Source organism: Colius striatus, chromosome 5 (genome assembly GCF_028858725.1).
Source record: "Colius striatus isolate bColStr4 chromosome 5, bColStr4.1.hap1, whole genome shotgun sequence".
NCBI classification, from domain to species: domain Eukaryota; kingdom Metazoa; phylum Chordata; class Aves; order Coliiformes; family Coliidae; genus Colius; species Colius striatus.
The window spans coordinates 44264286-44287317 of NC_084763.1; the positions used below are offsets into that span (position 1 = coordinate 44264286).

Genomic DNA, 23032 nt, shown 5'->3' on the forward strand with positions numbered 1-23032 from the left:
CATTTGCCAGAATTTGGGAAGGACACAAATTCAAAACATAGAACTTACTCAGTATCAGACAAACAAACTCAACGACAGTTATAAATACTCCGAGCATACTTTTTTTGTTTTCATTCATGGTATACATTGCAGTTTGGAAACCTAGAGCCCAAGAACTGGCACATATCAAGATAATCCTCCTTTGATACAAAATCTGCTTTAATGAATGGGACAAAAAACCCCAAAACTCCATCAAACAGAAATGTTTCAAAAAGCTGAGTCTACTGTATTTCTCCTAATTCTTAGGAGCAGGGATAGACAGTTGACATCTTCCACCAGCAAAGCAGCTCTCAAGAATGAGAGCACTGAATCACTCAGAAGGGAAAAAAACCCAAACCCCACACTAAAGGGAAACATAGTCCTCCTTGTGGATGAGTTAAAGACTGCACATGCAAGGCCAGCCACAGATACTGTAGATCCCTGAGAAGTGTCGTTTGGGAAACAGGCCTTCTCCCCCAGACAGCCTGTTTACCCACCCCTCTCCAAACTCTGCTCCCACTGCAGCAAGGCCTGCAGCTGCCTCCCACACCACACAGCCACACACCAAAATCCTAAGCCCAAGCTAAGTAAGCTGAAGTCAGAGATTCACTCATGTTACAGCCTATGAGCTGTAGTTCCTGCAGAACACTCCCAGCCTTGGAGATAAACAGATAGACAGGCCAGACATTGCTCACTCCTCCTGTCTGGCCTGACATCTCAAGCTGCATGGAGATCACGCATATGACTTGGGCTCCAGTTTTGGAAGACATTAGAGACATTTCATGAGGTATTAGTAATTTCCTCCATGTAGATTTCATATATTTCTCCAGCTTCCTGTGTTTTACAACTCTAACCTATTTATCTCTCCTTCCTCAGAGCATCCTTAGCCGTGGTAATTTACTGCTCTGCAGAAGCCGTCTGCCTACAGTAAATGGGGCATAAAGCCATCAGACTGCAGGACAGTTTCCACACCCTACATGTCTATCATGATCACACAAAGCAATTTGCTCTTCAAACTGATGAGAATTTGGGAGAGATTAGGAGTTGATTTTATCTTAGGCTCCCTTCCCCCAGCAGATAACGTTTCACCCTCTGTTCTTCAAAACAGTGAACTGCTCCCAAATCAGCTGTGACACGATGATGCAGACTTCTGATAGTCTGTCACCATGAGACAGATCTAAGATTTAGCACATTTACAGCTTGTATATAAGAATAATCAAAAAGCCTAAAGCAAAACCCAGACTCTTCTCCTATTGTGAAAAGAAGCAAAAATGAGCAAGGTTGTTGGCTTGAGCCATGTTCACCTGAGTAAGCAAGACTATATTTAAGCCAAGATGTTTAATTTGACATAAGGTAACTGTACAAATACTCTGCTTCTGCTGATGTAGGACACTGTCCTTGCCAAGGCCACAACCATGCCAGCCTCCTCTGGGAACCATTTGTGCACTTCTTTCTGTCTTTCTACTCTGCCAATGGTAAAACAGCTACTGACCTAGTCCAAAAAACTCAACTCTTTCTCAGCTAGTTCTCAGCCAGGTTGGTGTGCAGATGCAAGGGGGCTTACAGCCAGCGAGGCCTCGGCCCAGCTCAGGCTGGCCAGCCTCTTACCAGCACTGCTGCCTGCACTGGCTGTGACAGCTCAGTAACAGTATTCCACACACCACTTCAAAAGGAGCTTCAGCTGAGCACTGAATTAAGTGAAATATCTATATCCATGCTGAGAGTCGATGTTGCAGTAACTCAGCTACTGTGACTGGATGGCACCAAGGCTCAATACTACTACACAGCTGCTTCCCTCAAAAGAGGAGAAGTGAGTAGTGCTGATTACACTTATAAATCAACAAAATTTCAAATTCAACCACTTCCCTGACTTAAGCAGACACACACATAAAAACTCATCCATGATAATCAACAGGAGGTTTTATCTCAAGAAGGTTTGTAAAGTAAAAGTGTATTGGAAAACTTAGTACCTCATAAAATCTTATTTTTAAAGCCTTAGGATCAAAATGAAACAAGTCACAGTTTTTTAACAATATATAATCTCAATACCCAATTCCATATTAACTCTCTCCTCATGCCCAGAGGAAACTAAACAATTTATTCAGCATGAACATTGCTGTGGCCATCACTGAACGTCACTTTGTAGTGGGGAAAATTAGCACTAAGGGGACACTGCCCAATTGTGTTGTGCGAACAGACAAATTTGCCATTTTTGCCAAAGCTGGAGTAGTCATGAGGAGCCACACTAGGATTATGGCAACACTGCTGACAAATTTTCATGCATTTTTTCACATTAATTAATATAAAACTGAGTTCCAAGAGCAGGATATTCCATGGTGAAGTGAAAATTGGTTGTCTTCAACTACTTGTAGTCCAAGTCCCCACCAAAGCTTTTCTAACACAGAGAAGCTTGCAGTGCCAGTGTAAAGGGGTATTCCTGGGGTGCCTTATGCTGTTGGGCAGACAATAGAGGAGAAATAAAGCAGCAAGCAGCCTAACCTGTCCAGAAGCTTACAGAACATCCAGCCTGAAGAGTAGTACTGCAATACTTTCCAAGATGCTTATGAAACACAGTAATTGTTAATACTTCCATGCTTACATCCATTGTTAAACTTGTCCAGATATAGCTGAGAGAAAAACCTAAAGGAACAAAAAGAAAAAGGGTTTCAAGTATTTCTAAACCAGATATTTTACATAAAAAGAGAATATCCCAGAAGCACTTCTTCCCTAAAGGTACAATGAGGATAACCTCTAAAGCCAGCCAAAGCCAAAAATAATCCCAGGACATACCCAGATTTAAGAGCCACACAACCAAAGCACTTACCCAACTGTCAAAATCCATGTTTAAGACCAAGCCAACCTCTTCTCTAATAACTGGAGGACACCATTATGAAGATGATGACCTCTAGCAAACAAAACATCACATTAGCTTATTTTGTTTGATTTTGAAGAAGTTAACCAGTCAGTTACCTAATAAGAGACAGAGAGAGTTGCCTTCAGAGTTATACTACAGGTGTTCTTGCTGCGGCTGCACAGCCTTAGGTGGTGGTTACAACAGTTGTTCTGAACAGTAAAACAAGCAATGATTTCTTATTTTTTTTCTCCAGAATTAGAAATATGCAATTTCCAAAAATGGGAGCAGAAGACAAAAAATAATGAAAAATACTGCTGAAGAAAGGTTTAATTAAAAAAATCAGGAATTCAACAGTGCCTAAATCTTTATTTTTCATAACCTACATATTTTTTTTTTCAAATTAGACAGTTTTACATTTTATGACACAAAAGGAAACTTAAATTACTGATAAGTTTACATGTAAGCTTGATTCCAGTCTTAATGGAAGAAGAACAAAAACAAAAACCCTCAAGAAGGCTCCCATATTACACTTCTATTTTGTGAATTGGCAGCTGTTAGGTCTCCTTAGAAATCGTCGATTGTCTGCTGCTATTAGTGTAATAGGTTACAAAGCACATAAAAATCCCTAACTGTAGCTAGCTGAAGGAGATACAGAGATAGGTATGCACCATTACAGTCAGCTGTTGCTCGTGATACACCGCACCACGCTCAAACAAGGGCCTTTCTACGTCAGCTGCCAAAGTGTTTGTAAGATAACGCAGCAACATAAAAAAAACCAACTTGCCACTCTTCACAGATTTTTAAGCAGCAAATGACAGTGTCACAGTGGGGGACTGCTCTGAAACAACATTAAAGTTTTAAAAGCAACTTCTGTGGGGTTTTTTTAGATTCTTGGAAGAAGAGTCTCAGATCCCATATTAAGTTGTTTTCAAAATGAAAAGCATCGTCACACAGTCCTACAAGGTAAAAAAGTCAATTTTAATTACTGTAGCCCTGAAACTTTAACTCAGCTACTGCTTTGGGGAGGTTTTTCATTTTAAAAGCCACATTTTAATCTCTCTATGTATCGTAGCAACAGTCTGCATGCAACTTGACAACTCTACTCTGAAAACTCCATTTTGTCACTGAGTGGAAGAAAGAAATCTGCATGTAAAACGCAGGAAGGATAAGTTGTACATTACACAGCTATTTGGCGTGTCACTTGTTTCTTTTTTTTCTTTTAAAAAAGCTATAAAAAAAACACGAGAGGAAGGTTTAAACTTTCGATGCAACAGACTGTTGCTGGGTAAGCAGTAATTACAGTGTATTGACCTAGCACAAATGGCAGCAGAATACATTAGAACAGCACAACACATCCCGCTGGTCTCAATATATTACCTTAGGTACCAGTTGAGTATTATGACTAGCTGTACACAGTCACGGTAAGGAACCACTTGTGATTGTTTGCAGCTGGTAAGCCTTTCACTTGCAGCAGACAAACAAAATGAATCATACAGCTGGCCTAAACCATACACAAACAAATCTAGCCACCGTTTTCACTGCCAGCGGGGAAAGGAGAAGCGCATTGCAAATCCGAGGGCAGAACTAGACCAGCCGTTTCGGTGACGTTGGCAGAGGCCCATCTCTCCTCCTGCAGTGATCACAAAGTGTGCTTTTTCAACAACAACAAAAAATCAGATTCCAGCACGCCCTGCTTTGACCAATTCTGCAGCATACAACAGGCTGGATTTTAAAAGTCAGCTAGTTACCAATTGATGCTTGTAACGGGAAATTTATCGGGAGTCAACTTCCATAGTTACTTTACAAATCATATGCTAAGGAAAGCACTGATGTTCTTGAGAGCAGACAAGTTTCAGTGTGTATTTTTGTAGCAGTCTAAAGGGTTTTTTTGCAATTAGATTTGAGTTTATGAATGATTTAAAAGTATAGTTCGACTGCTGACATTCACTATTTACATTGCGGAACAATTTTGAATCAGTTAAATTGTTTGTTTTTAGAGGGACTTCAGAAAACATTTGAGGGCTTTCAAATAAGACTTTCATTCCATTTCCCTTTTGCAGTGAAGAGGCAGAGTCAGTTCAGCACACCAGAATAAAATAAGAGAAAGAAAAAACAACAAATTAAAGTAATATTCAAACCACAACATTTAGTTTATCTACATCCAGCTCAACAGCAACATTTATAATATCAATAATTTTTATCAGATTTTTTTCTTTAGGGTACCTTTTTATATGTTCTGATTATTTACAACTGTACAAGCAAAGCACACACTTCCAAGTGCACATATTTAATACAGTATTGACTATTTGCATTTACAGGTTTTTCAACAATCTGAAAAAGATCAACTGTTTAAGATCTTTAAGGTATATTACAAAAACTGCTGCTAGTTCCTGTACTACAGTATGTTTACCCAGTAAGACCAGTGACAATAGATACATACTGTAACTGAGTAATTCTGTATTCCACTCGCGCTAACCCTCCACAGGGTCAGACCTCATTAACTCTAAGCTGTCTTGTACAAAAGTTAAGGCAAAGTCATTTTCAAGTTTAAATAAAATTCAAGTCTTTAAATATTGGATGGAAATAATTCTTTAAAAAAATCAGTTGTTTAAATAAACGTTTTTGTGGAATAAACTGTACTGTCATAGTCAGCAGGAATGCGTTTTGTCTGAACTTCCTGCAGTTTAAACACTTAAAGAAAAACTTTAGGCATTTTAAAACAAAAATAATTTATATTCAACTTTATTAGAAACTTGCTAATTTAGTGCATCCTTGTCCTTCAGAAAGCGCATCACTCCTAAAGTAAATAAGGGTGAGACACCTCATCCCAGAGGTAAATATCAGGGATCTCTTCCTCCACCACACAAAACAAACACCATTATTTCACGTCTTGAAAAAATTTAAATCCATAGGCCAATGCTCGTAGTTACAGGAAGATGTCAACGCAGGGCTGACTCAGATATGACTCTTTCAAAGAGCACTTGGGGCAGAGTTTAAAAAAAAACCAAAAGTCTACACAGAGCACAGGGGTAACCAGAACATACAGCGCTGACTCAGTTAACTCCCTTACAAGCACAGGGAAGCTAAGGTTATCACAAGAAGGCTGCAGTGCTTTCTCCTGATAACATCCACTAACAGGCTTCACCACCATAGAAGCTCACAGACTTAGCTCTTTCTATTCACAATGTGCTTTGTATTTGCAAATTATAACATCAGTTTTATTCTGGAGTGAGAAGATGGTTACTTGCTTGCAGTAAGTCAAAAATGGAAATATTTTAGCAAGACTGCTATGGTGCTCCGTAGGATTCATTTTGTGTGTGCAATTCAAAGAAAAGATGTAACTTTTTAAAAATGCTAGAAACAACTACTTGTTTAACCTAAAAGTGCAAGTTCATTTGCTGACACAGTACAGCAGCCCAATAAAAAAAGTCTTCAAGGTCACATACTAATTGGTAAAATATATCTACTTCCTCGCACTCTACACGCTAGCTGCCGTCATCAGTCTTTTGGACACTTTAGATATGTACTTGCAGACCAGTTTATTAAAAATATTACAGCAGCATGTTTCTGCTTAATAGTTTAGAAAAAAACTCACTATACAGAGCTTGCACTCACACAGCCACAGAGAGGCTTAATAAAAAGTTGATTTTGTTTTAAAGACAAATATTGTACATCTTGAAAAAAAATAATCACACTAAGCTTCATCTCCAATTAAGCACCAACCTAAATGTAAGGTTTAGAATAACTATCCAGAAATATCCAGAAAAAAAATTAGAATGTTTGTTCAAGGTGGGCTGGGAGAGAGAAAAGTATTTCACAGAAAAATAACTTACAGGCATTGTTATATGCCTGGTATCACTGCAAGCTCCTAACCAGCAACTCATTCTCAGGTATCTTAGTGGGAACATGGGTTTAATTTGTGGGAAGCAGACCTCTTTTTGAATCCCTCCCAGGTGTTAAGTTTCACTGAGGAGATTTTGGAGGGGTATTCTGTTCTTTATTTAAGCGTTTGCCAACGGCTGGAGGGGATGATCTGCGTCCTGACTGTCTCCTCTGGTCTTTGGGTTGTCCAGGATGTGACTTTGCAGGAGGAGGTTCTCTGTTTTTCTCTATTGTTTCTGTGGGCTTCCTTTCTTCTTTCCCACATGCTACAGTGTTTGGCTTCTGTTCTTTCTGGGGTTGCAACGTAGGAGGATCCTTAGTTGTTCTCTGGCAAATTTCTGCATAACTAGGTTTTCGCAGTTCCTGTGAAATCAAAAGCAAACACGACAGCACAGTTAAACAAAGCATCCTGAAGAAAAATCATTTATATTTACAAACAAAAAAGTCTTAGTCTCAAAAACCTACTACACTAAAATGTGCAAATGAGGGCTTGAGTGTGAAGTTTACAGAAGTTGTACAGGCAGTTAGGTTCAAGACAAGGTAAAATGCAAAAGACCATGTCAGAAAAATAGGATGTAGAGAGAAATACTTTGATTCAAGCAAACTCTAAAACAGTGGAAAGATGGTGAATACTTTGGTTTAAAGATCAACATATATATTATTGTTTCTACCTCAAGGATACCACCAAAAAGAGAATTCAGATAATGAGCTATCATTCACCAAGTTATCTTAAACACTTTTGCATTGTTAATTGCATAATTGTACCAACCAAGTAATCATGAAGCCACCAACATGCAAATTTAAGGAAGCTGTGCTCACATGATTAAGCAACACTGGGAAGCAATGGAAGCAATATTCTGTTAAATGCATCAAACAGGATCATTAAGAGAAAGTGAAGTAATAAGGTCACTTACTATGGCAGCCCCATTGACTTGTACCGATTTACATGCAGTACTAGTACTGAGTGTGGAGGAAGAAAGCCTTTCTGTACTCTGCGTCTCTCTCTGCTGTTTATCCACAACTTTGGGGTCCCTGTAAGCATCCAACAGAAAGCAAGGCTCAGGAAAAGTGAAACTTCATTATTAGATCATTCATCTATCTGGTCTAAAACTTTATTTGACAGAAGCAATAGTTACAGCTATAATTTTCCCAGCACATTATGACTAGTGTTGCTTTTCAAAAAGCTGTCAAATTTCAAGAAAAAACATTCCTGAGGAGCTTGACACTACTGGTGATTTGTGACGTTCTGATGGCATTTGGTTATTCAGTTATCTTACTCTTGGTACTCAAACAGCTCAATTCCAAATAAAATCTTACTGAAATAGTCTTTATTGCATGGACAACAGTACTGCCCACGGGACCTGGATTTACTCTCTGTGCTTCAAAGCTATCCAAATACAAGACAGTAAGGTATGCATTAAACTTTTAAATACTTGCAGAGACAAATGCACAACACTAAGCTTTTGTCTGCTGAAAGACTGTTATTACTGAATCACTACGATGATATTGTTCAGAAATTAAGCCTTATTGCCTTTACAAGTACAATACACAACAAAATATTATTTCTTTCATTGATAAAGATTTTAATAGCTATTTAGCATTCTACCTAGCCTTCTGATGAGAGAGAATGGAAATGCGATTCAGAGCAGACTAATTACAACCATGTAATTAAGTGCTTACTCAGAAGACTGGGGTGGCGAAGGAGACCTTTCAAACGTCCTGGGCAACGTAGAAGAAACTGGCAATGACGGCTCTCGAGGAATTCCTGATGGAATAGTGTTTGTACTTGCATCCACATTAATGTTCTGAAGGAGGAAAAAGAGGCATAGAAGGCTAAGCATAATATCCCATTAATATGGTTTGCCTGAAAAGTTACACAATGAGAGAACAGATTACAAGTTCACTTTTAAGAGTAAATTAACTACAGGAAGACAGAGAAGGACCAATATACATACTGTAATAAATAAGCTTCTTTTCCTTTGTAACACAGGAAAAATACATCACATACCATGGCTCTTTCCCAAAAAGCTGGAAGCTTAGTTCTCTTTGGAATGCATCTGGATAAGAAATTCACTTTTTTCAACCTGGGAATTTTGCACCTGCTGGTGATAGTATAGGTTTTGTGTCTCCTCATATATCCATAGCTAGCCTATTAAGATAAAAGTCTCCTAGCATTGTGCATGTCTTCTTTGAAGCTCTATCTCTGCATCATCCCAATAGCAGGTGCTAAAGAACCTCTACTCTTAAAACAGCCACCCCAAAGTTTTTGTAAACCAGGATATGACTATTGTTTAAAGGTCCCTTTCTTATGCTATCGCATGATTTGCTAGAAACCAAGAGAGGCTTCTTCCATAACCCTCTAAAGATTCTGCTGGTGCCAACTGATCTTGTGCTTCCAGATGAAGGACAAATAGGTTCAAGATGCACACATGAATTGAAACTGTTACTAAATATGAAGATTTCACATTTTGAAAAACAAAACTCAACAAGTATTTCTGACATGTATAATCACTTTGGTTTTGGAAGTGTGATGTTCTTCATACTGCTCTGACTTGACTGATTCTAGAACCAGAACAAACTCTGGTAAAGCTGGAGTGAGAGCAATGGGAGAACATGGGCACAGTAAGCACAAGACAGCAATCCCTTTTCTCCTAGTCCAGTCATCACTCAAAGGTCAGAAAACACGAGACTGCAGTGGTCAAGGAACATGGTAATTGATGACACTGTTTTAAATCAGGCAGCAGGGATTATTGCAGTCACTCTAAGCCTAGCTTTACTCAAAGTAAAAGTAATACCATAAAAGGTAGACATTTAGAAATAGAAGAGCTTCTGTAGTTTTATTCACTACAATAACGTGTGCCAAGGCTTGAAACTGCAAGTTCATCAGATCTTCTATGTACATGATTAATTGTGAACAGCTTCTAGCTAAGCAGACATACAAGTGCTGCTCACTGGCCAAAACACTCAGCCCCTGATGTGACAGCACTGCAGCTTCCTAATTAGAAAACATGGGATGATTAACACCTGCCATTCCCCAGAGCTACATCTAGAAGAGGACCACAAAACAGACAGCATAAAGTTATGATGCTTGGATAACAACTGTTGGAAATTATACAACCTAAATTGACTCAGCTTCTGTATGCTGGACTTGCCCATCAATAAAACAGGAGTAGCACTGTGTAGCACTACTTAGTGTTGTGTAAATCTGCATCAGGTGACATGAAAAAAATGTTGAGATCAAGGTGAAAAGCAGCCTGTATGCATTGGCAAGATTCTAACACTAACTCCAACACCTTTGTGGTAGAACACAATTGCTGTTTGGAGCCAACTGCTGTTATTCCTTATTAAGGCCAACAATGAAGGACAGAGCAATCCCTCTCCACACTACAGTACAGACTACCTCATGCAAGCTGGAAAAAGAAACTGGAAATCAAATGAAGCTTTTTAATGTGACAGTGCATTGCACCATCATAAACCCACAGTGCCTGACTGGTACTGTTTGTCTCTATAGGGCAGAAGTGCAAGTTCTTTACAGTAAGTACAGTGCAAAGAAAGTACTAGATTTGTAATAGGAGCAACAGTGGGTTTTCAGCTGCAGTATCAATAGCATGTGCTGCAATTGTAGTAAAAAACACTTCAGAAATAACAGGTAAAATACTTTAAAATAGATCTTAGCCAAGAATGGACTAGTCTGCAGTACTAACTGACAGTAAGACCGCTCATACCATGGCACGCACTGTCCTGCACAGTCCCCTCCTAAATGCAACCCTGGTATGTAGCCGTCCGTATTACCACTTGCAGGAGACAGAACAGATGATTTGTCTGTACAATAACTGCTGCTCTGCCTCTTCCTATACCAACAAATACTCTCCCAACCCACCCTTGATACTTGGGTACCAACGAAAATGCTTCTGCAATAGAGATGACATGAGATAGAGACTTCAGTGTTTCATCAGGTTGCTTTGCACTGCTATATCCAAGGATTAACTTCTCCAGTTGTGGTACAGCCAGAAAAACACAAGTTTACTTAGAGACAATATACTCTTCCACAGCCTAGACTGTCCACAAGCCTACATGAGTCTTAGAGGAGAACACACTATCACTCAGAGATGGCAGAAACAGTTGTTAGAATGAAACCTATGAACAGTTACTGAACATCAATTTTCAACTGCATCTCTACCACATCTAGAAACCAGTGGTTGTCAAGATATTCCAATGTATTTTTAACTTTCCAAGCAATACAAGAGAACACTGGGAACCAGTCTGTTTTGGTAACAGTTCTTGTTCCAGCTATGATGACTACTGTACTGAGATTATGTAGGCAGCTTCTTTATGTTTCAGTGCTTAGACATTTATCTCTGTCACTTTAAAGTGCTGTATATATAACTCAGAAGTCTGACTTTGAAATATGAGAAAGATTTATCACAGATTTTTAACCTGAGTCCATCAGAAAGCCTGAGGTAATTATGGACAGCAAAGAGCACATTTTCTAATATTTGCTATTAACATCTACTTGTATTGGTGGTCTTATTCCACACCGTTTCAAAGAGAATGCCCTACACGTTATAAGACAGAAGCAAAGAAGGCAGTGACACATCATTTGACAGCTATTTTTTAAAAGCATTTCTTATGACCCATGTAAAACTGCAAGATTTTTCTATGTTTAAGCCCCCAAATGTGAAAACGAGGTATGCAGCTCTTCGCTTTCCCAACAAAAATGAACACTGGTTACTCACTCTTTCTTTTGGTGATCCTATTACCACATTGGACAGTCTGTTTTCAAACAGGTCTTCAGTCTTTAAGTTGCCAGCAGCCCCAGGTAATGGAGGAAAGCTAGATAAACCCAATTCAAAGCTAGGAGATGGAGGTTTTGGGGGTGGTGGAGACTGTGTTTGGCCTCTCTGAAATAGAAATAACATGTTGAGGTTATTGCACTGGATTACAGAAAAGACAGATATGGGACTCTAAACTGTATTTTGCATTCGATTTATCTGTGAAGCCAAAGAAAGTTCTCCCTAATCCCACTTCTCAAGTAAACCACACAGTACCAAAGAACAGATCCTTTCATTTTACACTGTTACACTTAAAATACTTAACTCTTATTTAAACTGGATATCATAAACGTCCTTAGAAATTTAATATTGTAATGGTTTAGCGAGGAGTTGCTTTTGCTTGGTAACAGGAGCGTGGGGCTGCAAGTACAGGTCTGGTAGACAGTTCTCAGACTTTCCCTTGGCTCTTGGGTTCAGACCCACCTCCGGCCCAACTGGGCCGATCTGGCGCCTCTGTCATCACTATTTACAGACGGGAATTTGAAGTGCATGGAGGAGGTGGAAGGGAAGGGCAAGATGGAATTGACCACGCGGATCCCACAGCCAGGAAGAGACAGATGGAGCGATGCCAAACCAGAGACATCCTTGCAGCCCATGACAAGAAGCAGAGACCATGTGTTAGAGGAGTTGAGAGCTGGAGACTCCCGGTCAGAAAAAGCGAGTAGTTTAGACCCCAACCTGGAAAAGATGAACTGGGGTTACAGTGGCCTATGGGAGCAGTCTGTGAAGCTGCCTGTGTGTGGGAGACACTGAGCTGGAGCAAGGGAGGGCTTGCAAGGAACACCTCTCCTCAGGAGCGTGATGTGGCAAGACACATCAGGAAAGGACTGACTGCAGCCCCCAGTCCCTGCCCCCAGCACTGCTTATGAGGGGAGGAGGTAATGACACTGGGCTCAGGGCTCTAAACCTGGGAAGCAAGAAGGCAGGGAGAAAGACAATCTTCACCACTTCCTCCAAGCCCAGGATCAGTGTGTCCCAACATATAAGAAAGGAGGAAAAGAAGGTAGGAGGCCTCCATGGATGAGAAAGGATCTGTTGGAATAACTAAGGCATAAAGCGGCCATCTATGAGAGGTGGAAGAGTATAGGAACATTGCCAGGGCTTGCAGAGGTGCAACTAGGTAGGCTAGGGCCCTTCTAGAATTGAAGTTAGCCAAGGAAGTTAAGGATAGTAATGAAGTGTTTTTCAAGTACATCAGCAGCAGAAGGATCACGAGGGGGAATGTGGGCCTGCTGCTAAACACAGAGGGTATCCTGGTGACACAGGATGCAGAGAAGGCCGAAGAACTGAATGCCTTCTTTGCATCAGTCTTTACGGCCAAGGCCAGCCCTCGGGAAGCCCAGTTCTGCAAGGACAGTAGGATGGCCTGGACAGCAAAGCAAGTGCCCGGGGTGGAAGAGGAAGATGTTAAAGGCTTGTTGGCCAAGCTTAAGGCTCATAAGTCAATGGGTCCGGATGGGATGCATCCTAGCGTGCTGAGGGAGCTGGCTGATGTGATTGCTAAGCCTCTCTCCATCATTTTTGAACAATCATGGAGGACAGGCAAGGTGTCTGAGGACTGGAGAAAGGTCAATGTCACTCCAGTCTTCAAAAAGGGCAGGAAGGACAACCCAGGAAACTACAGGCTGGTCAGCCTCACCTCCATCCCTGGAAAGGTGATGGAACAACTCATCCTGAATGTCGTTACTGAACATATGAAGGAAAAGGTGGTTATCCGAGGGAGTCAACATGGATTCACCAAAGGGAAATCCTACTTGTCCAACCTGATGCGTTCTATGAGTGCATAACCGGCTGGCTAGATGAGGGGAGGAGCAGCAGATGTCATCTACCTTGTCTTTGGAAAGAATTTTGACACTCTCCCATCACATCCTCATCAGAAAGCTCAAGCAGTGTGGCTTGGATGAGTGGATGGTGAGGTGAATCAAGAACTAGCTGAATGACAGAGCCCAGAGGGTGGTGATCAATGGCACAGAATCCAGTTGGAGGCCTGTGGCCAGTGGAGTTCCACAGGGATCAATTCTGAGACCATTCTTCTTTGGCATCTTCATCAACAACATGGATGAGGGAACAGAGTGTACGCTCAGCAAGTTCCCTGATGACACCAAACTGGGAGGACTGGCTGATTCCCCAGAAGGCTGTGCTGCCATTCAGTGAGATCTCAAGTGGCTGGAGAGTTGGACAGAGAGGAACCTCATGAGGTTCAACAAGGACAAGTGCAGAGTCCTGCACCTGGGGAGAAACAACCCCATGCACCAGTATAGGCTGGGGATTGACCTGCTGGAGAGCAGCTCTGCAGAGAGAGACCTGGGAGTGCTGGTTGATAATAAACCAAACATGACCCAGCAATGTGTCCTCGTGGCCAATAAGGCCAATGGCATCCTGGGATGCATCAAGAAAAGTGTGGCCAGCAAGTCGAGGGAGATTCTGCTCCTCCTCTACTCTGCCCTGGTGAGGCCTCATCTGGAGTCCTATGTCCAGTTCTGGGCTCCTCAGCTCAAGAGGGACAGAGAACTCCTGGAGAGAGTCCAGTACAGAGCCACCAATATGATCAGGGGACTGTAACACTTTCATATGAGGAAAGGCTGCAGGAACTGGAGCTGTTTAGTCCAGAAAAGAGACTGAGGGGAGATCTTATTAACATTTACACATATCTAAATGGTGGTTGTCAGGAGGTTGGGACATCCCTTCTGTCTGTTATATCTGGTGACAGGACAAAGGATAATGGGATGAAGCTGGAACACAAAAAGTTCCATTTAAACATAAGAAAAAACTGTTTTACTGTGAGGGTGAGAGAGCCCTGTCACAGGCTGCCCAGGGAGGGTGTGGAGTCTACTTCCCTGGAGGTTTTCAAGACCTGCCTGGACACGTTCCTATGCAAACTGATCTAGGCTGACCTGCTTCTGCAGGGGGCTTGGAGCAGATGATCTTTAAAGGTCCATTCCAAATTCTACCATCCTATGATTCTAGAGCTGGCTGCACTTCCATCATTTGCCCTACTCTGTATTATTTTTCTGTTGGGTATTTCTGTTTGTCATGTTTTAGTTTGAGGTGGATTCAATTGAGTTTCATTTTCTTCCCCAAGTTAAGCAGCCTTGTCTGGTTTTTTTTCTGGGACCATAAAGCCCTTCCTTTCCTTTTGGAGTTCTGAAGTCTGTGGTACTTAAATCTAATCATGGTCTTTTGTCCCAGCATGGGGTCTAAACCACACTACATATATTTCATATTAAAAGAGTCTTCTCTATGATCCTTCTTTCACAATGGACAATTACATTGACATAAAAAGGAAAAAGGACTGATTTGGATATCACAATATAGTGAAGATACGAAGTCCATTTACATGCAGTTGATATAATTCTACACTAAATAGAGGAGTCAAAAAGAATCTTACATTGTGTTCATATATATTATGAAATGACCAGACAGCATGCCTTGCCTGTAGTGTAGATATTTTCATCTAACATGAATTTACATGGTTACTTCATAAAAATGCAAAGATAAATGTCAAAACTATTTGTGAAACAGGGAGACTTTCTAACTAAATCCAAGAAGAGAAGCAATATTCCAGGCAATAAAACATCAGTGGGATAAATGCAACTATTTTGGATTACAGACAGCAGTTCAGGAGTTAAAGAGTACTACAGTTAAGAGATCCCTTGTGAGGACCATTTATAAGGATTTGTAAAGCTGAATTCTATTTACACTGACTAAATAAAATTCCTTCTGTAATATGCTGCAACCAAAGTTACCCATTAACTTCACCTTCATTATGCAAACAAAGAAATTACTGTTTCATGACTGTGCTCCAATGATCTCTGCTGCAGAATGACAGATGCAAAGCAGTCTTTAAGATTATTCCTATTTTGAAAAGGAATCATCTTAAAGGAATGGGTTTTTAGTCGATATGGTCAGAATGCGAGAACAATGCTTCTGGAGAAAACACTGTTGCCTTACTCACTTTTTTTCCCCTTTTGTCTAATGAAGAGCAATACATACAAAACTACCCCCAAAGACCCTTCACAAATTACAGTTTATGTCAAAAGAAGTGTGTGTTCAGAGGGAAGTAAGGAAAGAATAAACAGAAAGGCAAGAACACCCACAACTCTTTAGCCTCCTACTGAGCCAGCACTGAGCCCCAGAACACAGTTTAAGAATCCTACAGTGATGGAGGCTGCAAATCTCCAAAAATAGAACTCAAATGACTTGTCCAAGGGTTACAGAGGGAGACTACACCTTCTCCAGTTCAAACTGCAGGAGTAACAACTTTTTTTCTTTACTTTTTTGGTCAGGAACAGTTCTCCAAAGCTCAGTACTTAATTTTTTTAAAGGGGACTGAAGTCCTACAATAAATAATCTTTTTTATATGTTACAAGCATTTTAAGTTGTACAGATGAATCTTAAAAACATATTGAGACAAGGAGAATCAACATCTTAAATTAGTAAGACCAGGGAGGATTTATATGGATTTTAACCTGCAGCTGAATAAAATTTATCAAGTCAACTTCTTACGCCAAGCTGAGCAACTGGCTTAGGTGTATATCCTCAGATACAGTAGTCTGATCAAAAAGGCTCATGCTCTGTTACACAAACATACATACTCTATATTTTCCTTAAAAAAAAGTCATCACTCCTTCAAACACAACTGCTTGCAGTGATGTCCTATGTACACTAGTCACTACAGCACCATCCAAGATATAGGATCCTAGATTGAAGTATTTCCACAGTTTAAAAAGGGGTCAAATTTTACTCTTTCACTTCAGACCATGCTCCTTCCCAGCACACACTGCTGTGGGTGTGTAGCAGCTCTCACCTCTGATCATATTGCGTCTCTGGACAGTACAAACTAAAGGTTCATGGGCTAGATGAGTCTGGAACCTGGCTGTACAGACTGCAATTAAAACCTAGTGCTGAGATAAGGGAAGTGTGGGTCTCCAAAGAAGTCACGTGTACTAGTTTTACATTCACAATTAAAATAACCTTTAAAACCAGCTGAGTCAGAAGAGCCTCTCTGCTCATTAAGAGTGTCCAAAGTAATCCTTTCACTCCAGGTATTCACTTACGCACCTGACATGTACCACGTCCTTGCTCTCTCAAAGACAGTAAGAACGTTGTTAGGAAAACATCAACTTCAAACAAAAAAAAAAAAAAATGAAGCAGCTTTGAAAGGCAAGAAGAAAGAAGTATTGAGAGTCCTACACGTAATCTGATCTCATTGAGCTTTGAGAAGTTTGACAAGAGACAAAAGCAACCAAAGGGAAGAAACCACTTGTCATTTTATGCTTTCCAAACCTTGACTCTCCTTTAGCCAAGTCCCCTAAAGCTACTCAACAGCAGGAGCCACAAACACACAAATGCAACCATTCCAGATCTTCAAGAAAATGTTATGGCTCATGCAGTGGGGTTATTTTGCAACTGCAACATGAATAAGGAAATAATGTGTTTCAATTTCATGAACATGCCCTGTATGGCAAAAATTAATTACAGAGTAGTATCCAGTTTTAGCAAACTAAGACCTATAAAAAAATCCCAACTAAACTAATTTTTCTTCTACACAATGTCTAGTCAACTCTTTTCAAGTATCAAGGCTATTTAGGTAGTTACCTCGAATATGAGTTATCAAAACTGGAATGTTTCAATAGCATTAGTATACCCTTAACAAGTGGTATTTTGAGAGGTATTTAAGAAACAGGACTGACCACGTAACTAACATTCCAGCTATATATTATTGACACATGGATCTACAAAATGTTCTTCAACCTCTACACAAATAATAAAGTGTCAAGTGTTTTGAACTAGGGCTTAGCTATTTATCTCTCCCTGAACATGAACACTGGCATGGTCAACAAAGTAACACCAAGATGGTGTTACAAATAATTTTAACTTCTTCCTGACTTCTACCTTACTGGACAATCCTCTCTGATACCCAAATGCAGTAAAGGCATGTGACTCTAAAGAGCTGCTGTCTGCAGTGAACTGTGATACACAATTGCTTGGGCAATAATTTCTCATCTGCTGCTTCACATAATATCCATACTATTGCCTTGTTACCCTACTTTTATTACAGATGAATATGATCATTAACACTCACTGTAAACTTGTCCTCCCTTTTCTTTCGGTAGCCATATGAGTTTTTCCTAAGGGAAAGAAAGCAGTTATCAGAACTTTGCCTTTAAATGAATGGAAGGCAGTCAGTGAAAACAGGACATCAACTCAAATTGCTATTTCATTCATTTTCATTCTAGACAAGTCATTAAAAAAACAAAACACTTTTTAGGTAAAAGTTTCTAGCAAGCTCTCATTAAAATGAACAAACAGATCTTATGCAAGACACCATAAGAATACACCAGTTACAAAAAATTCCTGCATTGCAAGTACCTCAGCACCAATTACATGTAAGGCTTGGGCAAAACCTTTCAATATTCAAAGTAAACATTTTAAATTCTTGGTTAAGGTTTTTGTTGTGGGGTTTGGTTTTGTTTTGGAAGGGGGAACATCGGTGTAACTTTTGAAATATGGCTAATTATTTTCAGCTGGGGTAAAGCCCCTCCAAATAATTTTTAGAGCCTCTCCCCCAGCCCTCCAAGCAGCAGTTTAAAATTCACAATGCATTCTAACTATGTTTCAATATATTTTGTTTTCAGTTTCACTTTTACTATTCTAAATGTATTCAGTGCCAAAATATGCAAATATAAACTAAATACTGACTATTCTTGCACATTTTTGCAGTCTATAGTTTAAGCAATCTTGTTTCCTATGTCCTTAATCATACTTTAATCCACTAGCTGTAACACAATTTGGCAAATTACAGTCTCCAAACAAAATCCCCACTTAATTTTGCAATGATACAAGTCTAATATAGAATCACCTATAAAAGACTCAAGTTATCTTCCAATTCAGTAAGTCACTCAAAATGTGATTTACTTGGAGATACAAATGCAGTCATCATTAAACAAAGCTGCTCAGTCCTTTCATAAAGCACCTAGTACAACTGTACTGTGTTTGAAAAGTGCCAAGATAACCCTGCTAAATTCTCACGTATATATTGGTGCCACCAATTTTCAGCGCCCCAAGTGTGTTTGGGGTTTTGAGGGGTTTTGTTTTGTTGGGTTTGTCTTTAATTGGTTGGATTCTGTTTGTTTAACTGCATAACAATAGTTTTCTTAGTTGCTTGTAATCCTTTTTCCTCCCCTATACCAATTCATAATCTTTGTTGTTGTAAATGCCTCATTTGGGCAAAATCCTGATCTTTCAATTATCAATGAGCACTGCTAGTACAGGTTCAGGTGCATAATCTAAACTGCTGAGTAATGGAATGGGCAGAACTGCCTCAATGAAGTCAAACAATATGCAAGAACTTTCTTAGAACAGATGAAGACAGAGGATGAGATCTTACAGCTGTAAATTGTTCATCAGTTGACACAAAGGACTTTAATTTTGTAGGAAAGCATGCAAATTCACTTTGCATTTATTCTACATTCAGCATTTTTGCTGAAGTACTTTCCACAATTTCAGCTTTGAGGAGAGTTGGTCTCAGTTTAAAACAGTAACAAGAACAGTACTAGTACCATAGCTCTTGACTGAAAGTGGTAATTTAGAAGCAGCAATACCAGTTGTTCAGAGCACAGCTACCAATTACACTCACCTTCCCCTACCTAACCCAGGAGACGAGTCAACGCTGCTCTGTTCCATCCGTCCCGTTCCTACTTCCCTCTTGGCGTAACTCGTCGTCGCGTTCTGCATCCGTGTCCTGTTTTGTCCGGGCTGCCGCGTCTGTGGACTCCTGACGCCATTGATTAAACGATCAGCAGAAAAGTTGAATATTGTAGGACTGTCTAGAAGCCCAGGTCCCCTTTCTGCACTGGGTATTGTATGTCGTATATGAGACTTGCTAGGATTCCTACAAATTCAAAAGTCATTTCAACATACAAACTATGAGAGAACTTCTGAGGCCTAAGTCTATACACAGAACCCAGAAGCAGCAAGCTCCTTAGTCCTTTATTGCATGTTTATAAGTAACATAAATACTTGTTTTAACAGGTCACATGAATTATCAGAATAAACCTTTCTACTCTCTATTTGCAACTATGGGTTTACTAACAACTATTTGAAACTGAAAATACTGTATGAATAACCCTTCTGACCATATGGTATCATTCAGAATATTTCACCTGAATACCCCAAATCACAGAAAGACAAGTTCTCAGGTTTCAGACAGTCCTGTTTCATTTACTAACAGTATATCCACTAACAACAGCAACACCATTTGCCCTTTGGCCTCACCTAACCTTCCACCAGGTTCAATTTCACAAGTATTTTCAAGTTAGCTGGTGTTACTAAAATAAGCAGATTAAAGCCCCACATGCCAGATAATAAAATCTTAAGTGTATTGTTAAAAGGTGGTTGCACTTGCCTGTTCCTGGGAGGATATTGTCTGAGTGTAGTCAATGGAGAAGCAGCAGGCTTGAAGGTTGGAGATGTGAACCCATTGATAAATCCAGTACTTGGAAATGGTGTTACCTGAAGAATATGTTGCATACTCATAATTATAAACAAAGTACTAGTTTTTAACCCTGTATTTTATGTCATTCTATGTGAAGCAGTACTTAAAGATTGCCTCAAACAGCAATAGAGCATATGTCCAGTGCCTTGTAAGCAACTTAAAAAATGGCATTTTTTAAGAAGACAGCCAACACACATATTCAAGTTCTGGTAATTTGTTAAGAGGACTGAAAAAAACAGAGACAAAATTCTTGGCTGTAAGTTAAGTAACACTCCTATTTCATACCATATTATGCACAACTTAGAGTGGCAAGAGAATTCTTTGTCAAAGACTCTAACCTACACAGCCTGCACTTGTTTTTCTTGTCATTTATATGTGAATCGTTCCTCAAAAATTAACAGATAACTCTATAGTTACTCTGTTTGCTTACTTTTCATGACACATAAATAAAGCCTAGAGAATAAACGGACCTCTGATTCTTTTCACAACTTACCACCTTATTCTACATGTGACTTACTGCCTTGCTGCCCAAAGAAGTAACATTAGAAGACTTTTGGAGTGGTGCATATCAATATCTTTTATTAACAACATCCCAAAATATGAAGTATATTCATAGGAATTTCTCCACTCTCTCTAGCATACTACTTTTTAAAATACATGAACGAGTTTCATCTAGGAAATGTTATTAGCTAAAGAGCTAAGACAGCTAAAATGCACAACAGTGAGCCTCTATGTAGCACTCTTTCTACATTTAATAAATTATAAGAAACAGCTTGGATTAAAACTATTTCCTATAAAGATATCTTTAAGCTTGCCTAATCTCTCTTACAAAAAATAAAGTTACTAATCAATGACAGATAAAATTTAACATGAAAGCTGTCATGTCAAACTACTCTTAGTCTAACCTAGCACACATGACAGCAAACACTATCTCAGACTCAAAAAACAGGCCATTAGGAGTTTAATAAACCTATTTTAGGAACAAAATTACATAAAAATACTGCTTTTAAGTGTTCTGCTTCAATACTTTAAGCCTGAAAGCTGTAAAATTTCATCTGATCTAGTAAGCAACTACTGAACCTGAATAATGAGAAGACACTGAATATACTGAACAAAACCAAGTTTAACTAATCAATTAAAGGAACACTAGTACTAATCACTCCTTTCTTTCTAAGGATGGCTGATCTTTTTGGAGCAGAAAAAAAAAAACCCATAATTTTCTTTTTCCAGTTATCTCCACAGAAGTCATCTTGATCATCAAAAGTTATATACCTATTTTTTCCTTTACAAGTATTTGAGGAATTATCTAGTTTAGGTCCTTGATGAAGAATTAAGTAGGTTTACAATTGAGGACGTTGCCGTACTCTAGTTTCAGATAAAACTGTATGCCCACACTACTATATTTAATATCAAATGAGAGACGAGACAATGCACTGTTAGTGTCTGTGCCCAAGCAGAATAGGAAGTAAACTTCTGGTAAACTTCTGCTGTATTTGCACTCAAGTTTCTACATACGAACTGCAACACTATCTCACAAAAGTTATTCTTATGTGATTGTTCCTTGTGGTCCCTTATTTAGCTTGCTGTTTGGTACACAGGAAGCTTGCTCAAGATTGTTCAAGGACACTTTAATCCTCTGCCTCTAAAAAGCTTCTGATTTTAAGTGTTGTTACGCTAGTTTTTCAGCCACAAGTAAAGAGACATTTACAGAGAGTAGAAAGTGGTTCCACATAGTGCCACCTACATCTCCTGGTCCTCACAGAAAACTATATTCATATTATTTTTTTGCAAAAGCAAAATAAAAGCAGACTAGAAAGGGCCAAGGTAAATCTGATGAGGCTGTCACACTGTGGAAGAAACGGAAGCAGCTTTGCAGGATGCACTTATGTCCCATTAGGTAAGGATTTCTTGCTACCACCTTAGTTCTACAGAAAAATATTTTGCTTTAAGAACACACCAAACAGGGTAATTCAGCATATTAACCTAGAACTTATTTTCCTACTGAAAGATTAAGAGTATCCTCACCTATCTGATTCCTTTAAGTTTATTCAGTACATAACAGAACTGCTTTTTTTGGTATTTACACACATATTCTCAAGATTTAATTTCTAAAGAGGGCTTTAATCATGACTAAAAGCAGTCTCTACTAAACATTTCATTTGGTAATGGTTAATTAATAATCTTCACTAAAAAGAATTGCCTCCAAAACTAAAAGGTGAAGAAGGGAATCTTGCAGTCTGAGACCAGCTACCATTTTCAAATAATCTTGTACACCATGGTAAGAATTCTGAAGAACAATTTTTCATGAAGAACCAGTACCTTGAACTCCTGTCTTCAGGATACACCTCCTACATCTGAAGACTTCATAGGAATATCAGCTTTGAAAAGAAGGCAACTGTTTCATAACCAAGAGACTTACCAATGAAGGGTCAAGGTAGCTGTGCGTGGCTGACCAGGTCTGTGGGCCAATTAAGCTGTACAATGGAAACTGCTGATGGGGACTGTATACTGGAGGTAAGTAAAAGGATGTTGTATAACGCTGCTGCGTGTAGAGGTTCATATCCAGAGGTCTATATCCATTCTTTGGCAAAAATGTGTTTATAGCTATTGCCTTTGCTTTTATCCTTGCCTGCAAAGGAGATTAGATTATTTATTACAGCAGCCCTTCAAATTAAATCAGGATGATTCAAACTAGCAGCTCTCAAACTTTTACTGGACACTTGTCAGTCACTGCTTTCTCCTTCAAGGAAGGCAGGATCAGCTGAATGCTTCCCTGCTGTCCTGATGCTGAGATGGATATACTGCTGCCAGAAAGGAGGAAAAGGAGAAGTAAAACAGCATGTGCTACATTTCAAAACGCATTTCAAGGTCAAATGGCTGCTGAGACTGGACCACTTAAATTTACTTTAGTAAAACACAGTAAGGCCTCCAAAAACCAGAACATTCACA

The 23032-nt window shown here is 39.4% G+C and overlaps 1 protein-coding gene across 4 annotated transcripts in view; it reads right to left on the reverse strand.

The window, feature by feature from the left end:
* Positions 1–3218: 3218 nt before the first annotated feature.
* LARP4B (La ribonucleoprotein 4B) overlaps positions 3219–23032 on the reverse strand; it is a 59546-nt gene continuing 39732 nt past the window's right edge. For 3 of the 4 annotated variants that reach the window (XM_061996757.1, XM_061996758.1, XM_061996754.1), the window contains 8 exons: positions 22503–22712; positions 19994–20100; positions 19226–19480; positions 17672–17717; positions 11491–11655; positions 8435–8559; positions 7669–7786; positions 3219–7117 (listed from right to left, as the gene is read on the reverse strand). In XM_061996757.1, the coding sequence (XP_061852741.1) occupies positions 6836–7117; positions 7669–7786; positions 8435–8559; positions 11491–11655; positions 17672–17717; positions 19226–19480; positions 19994–20100; positions 22503–22712 (1308 nt within the window). In that variant the 3' untranslated portion in view covers positions 3219–6835. The remainder of the gene's footprint in view (positions 7118–7668; positions 7787–8434; positions 8560–11490; positions 11656–17671; positions 17718–19225; positions 19481–19993; positions 20101–22502; positions 22713–23032) is intronic. The other variant, XM_061996755.1, reaches the window with a different exon arrangement.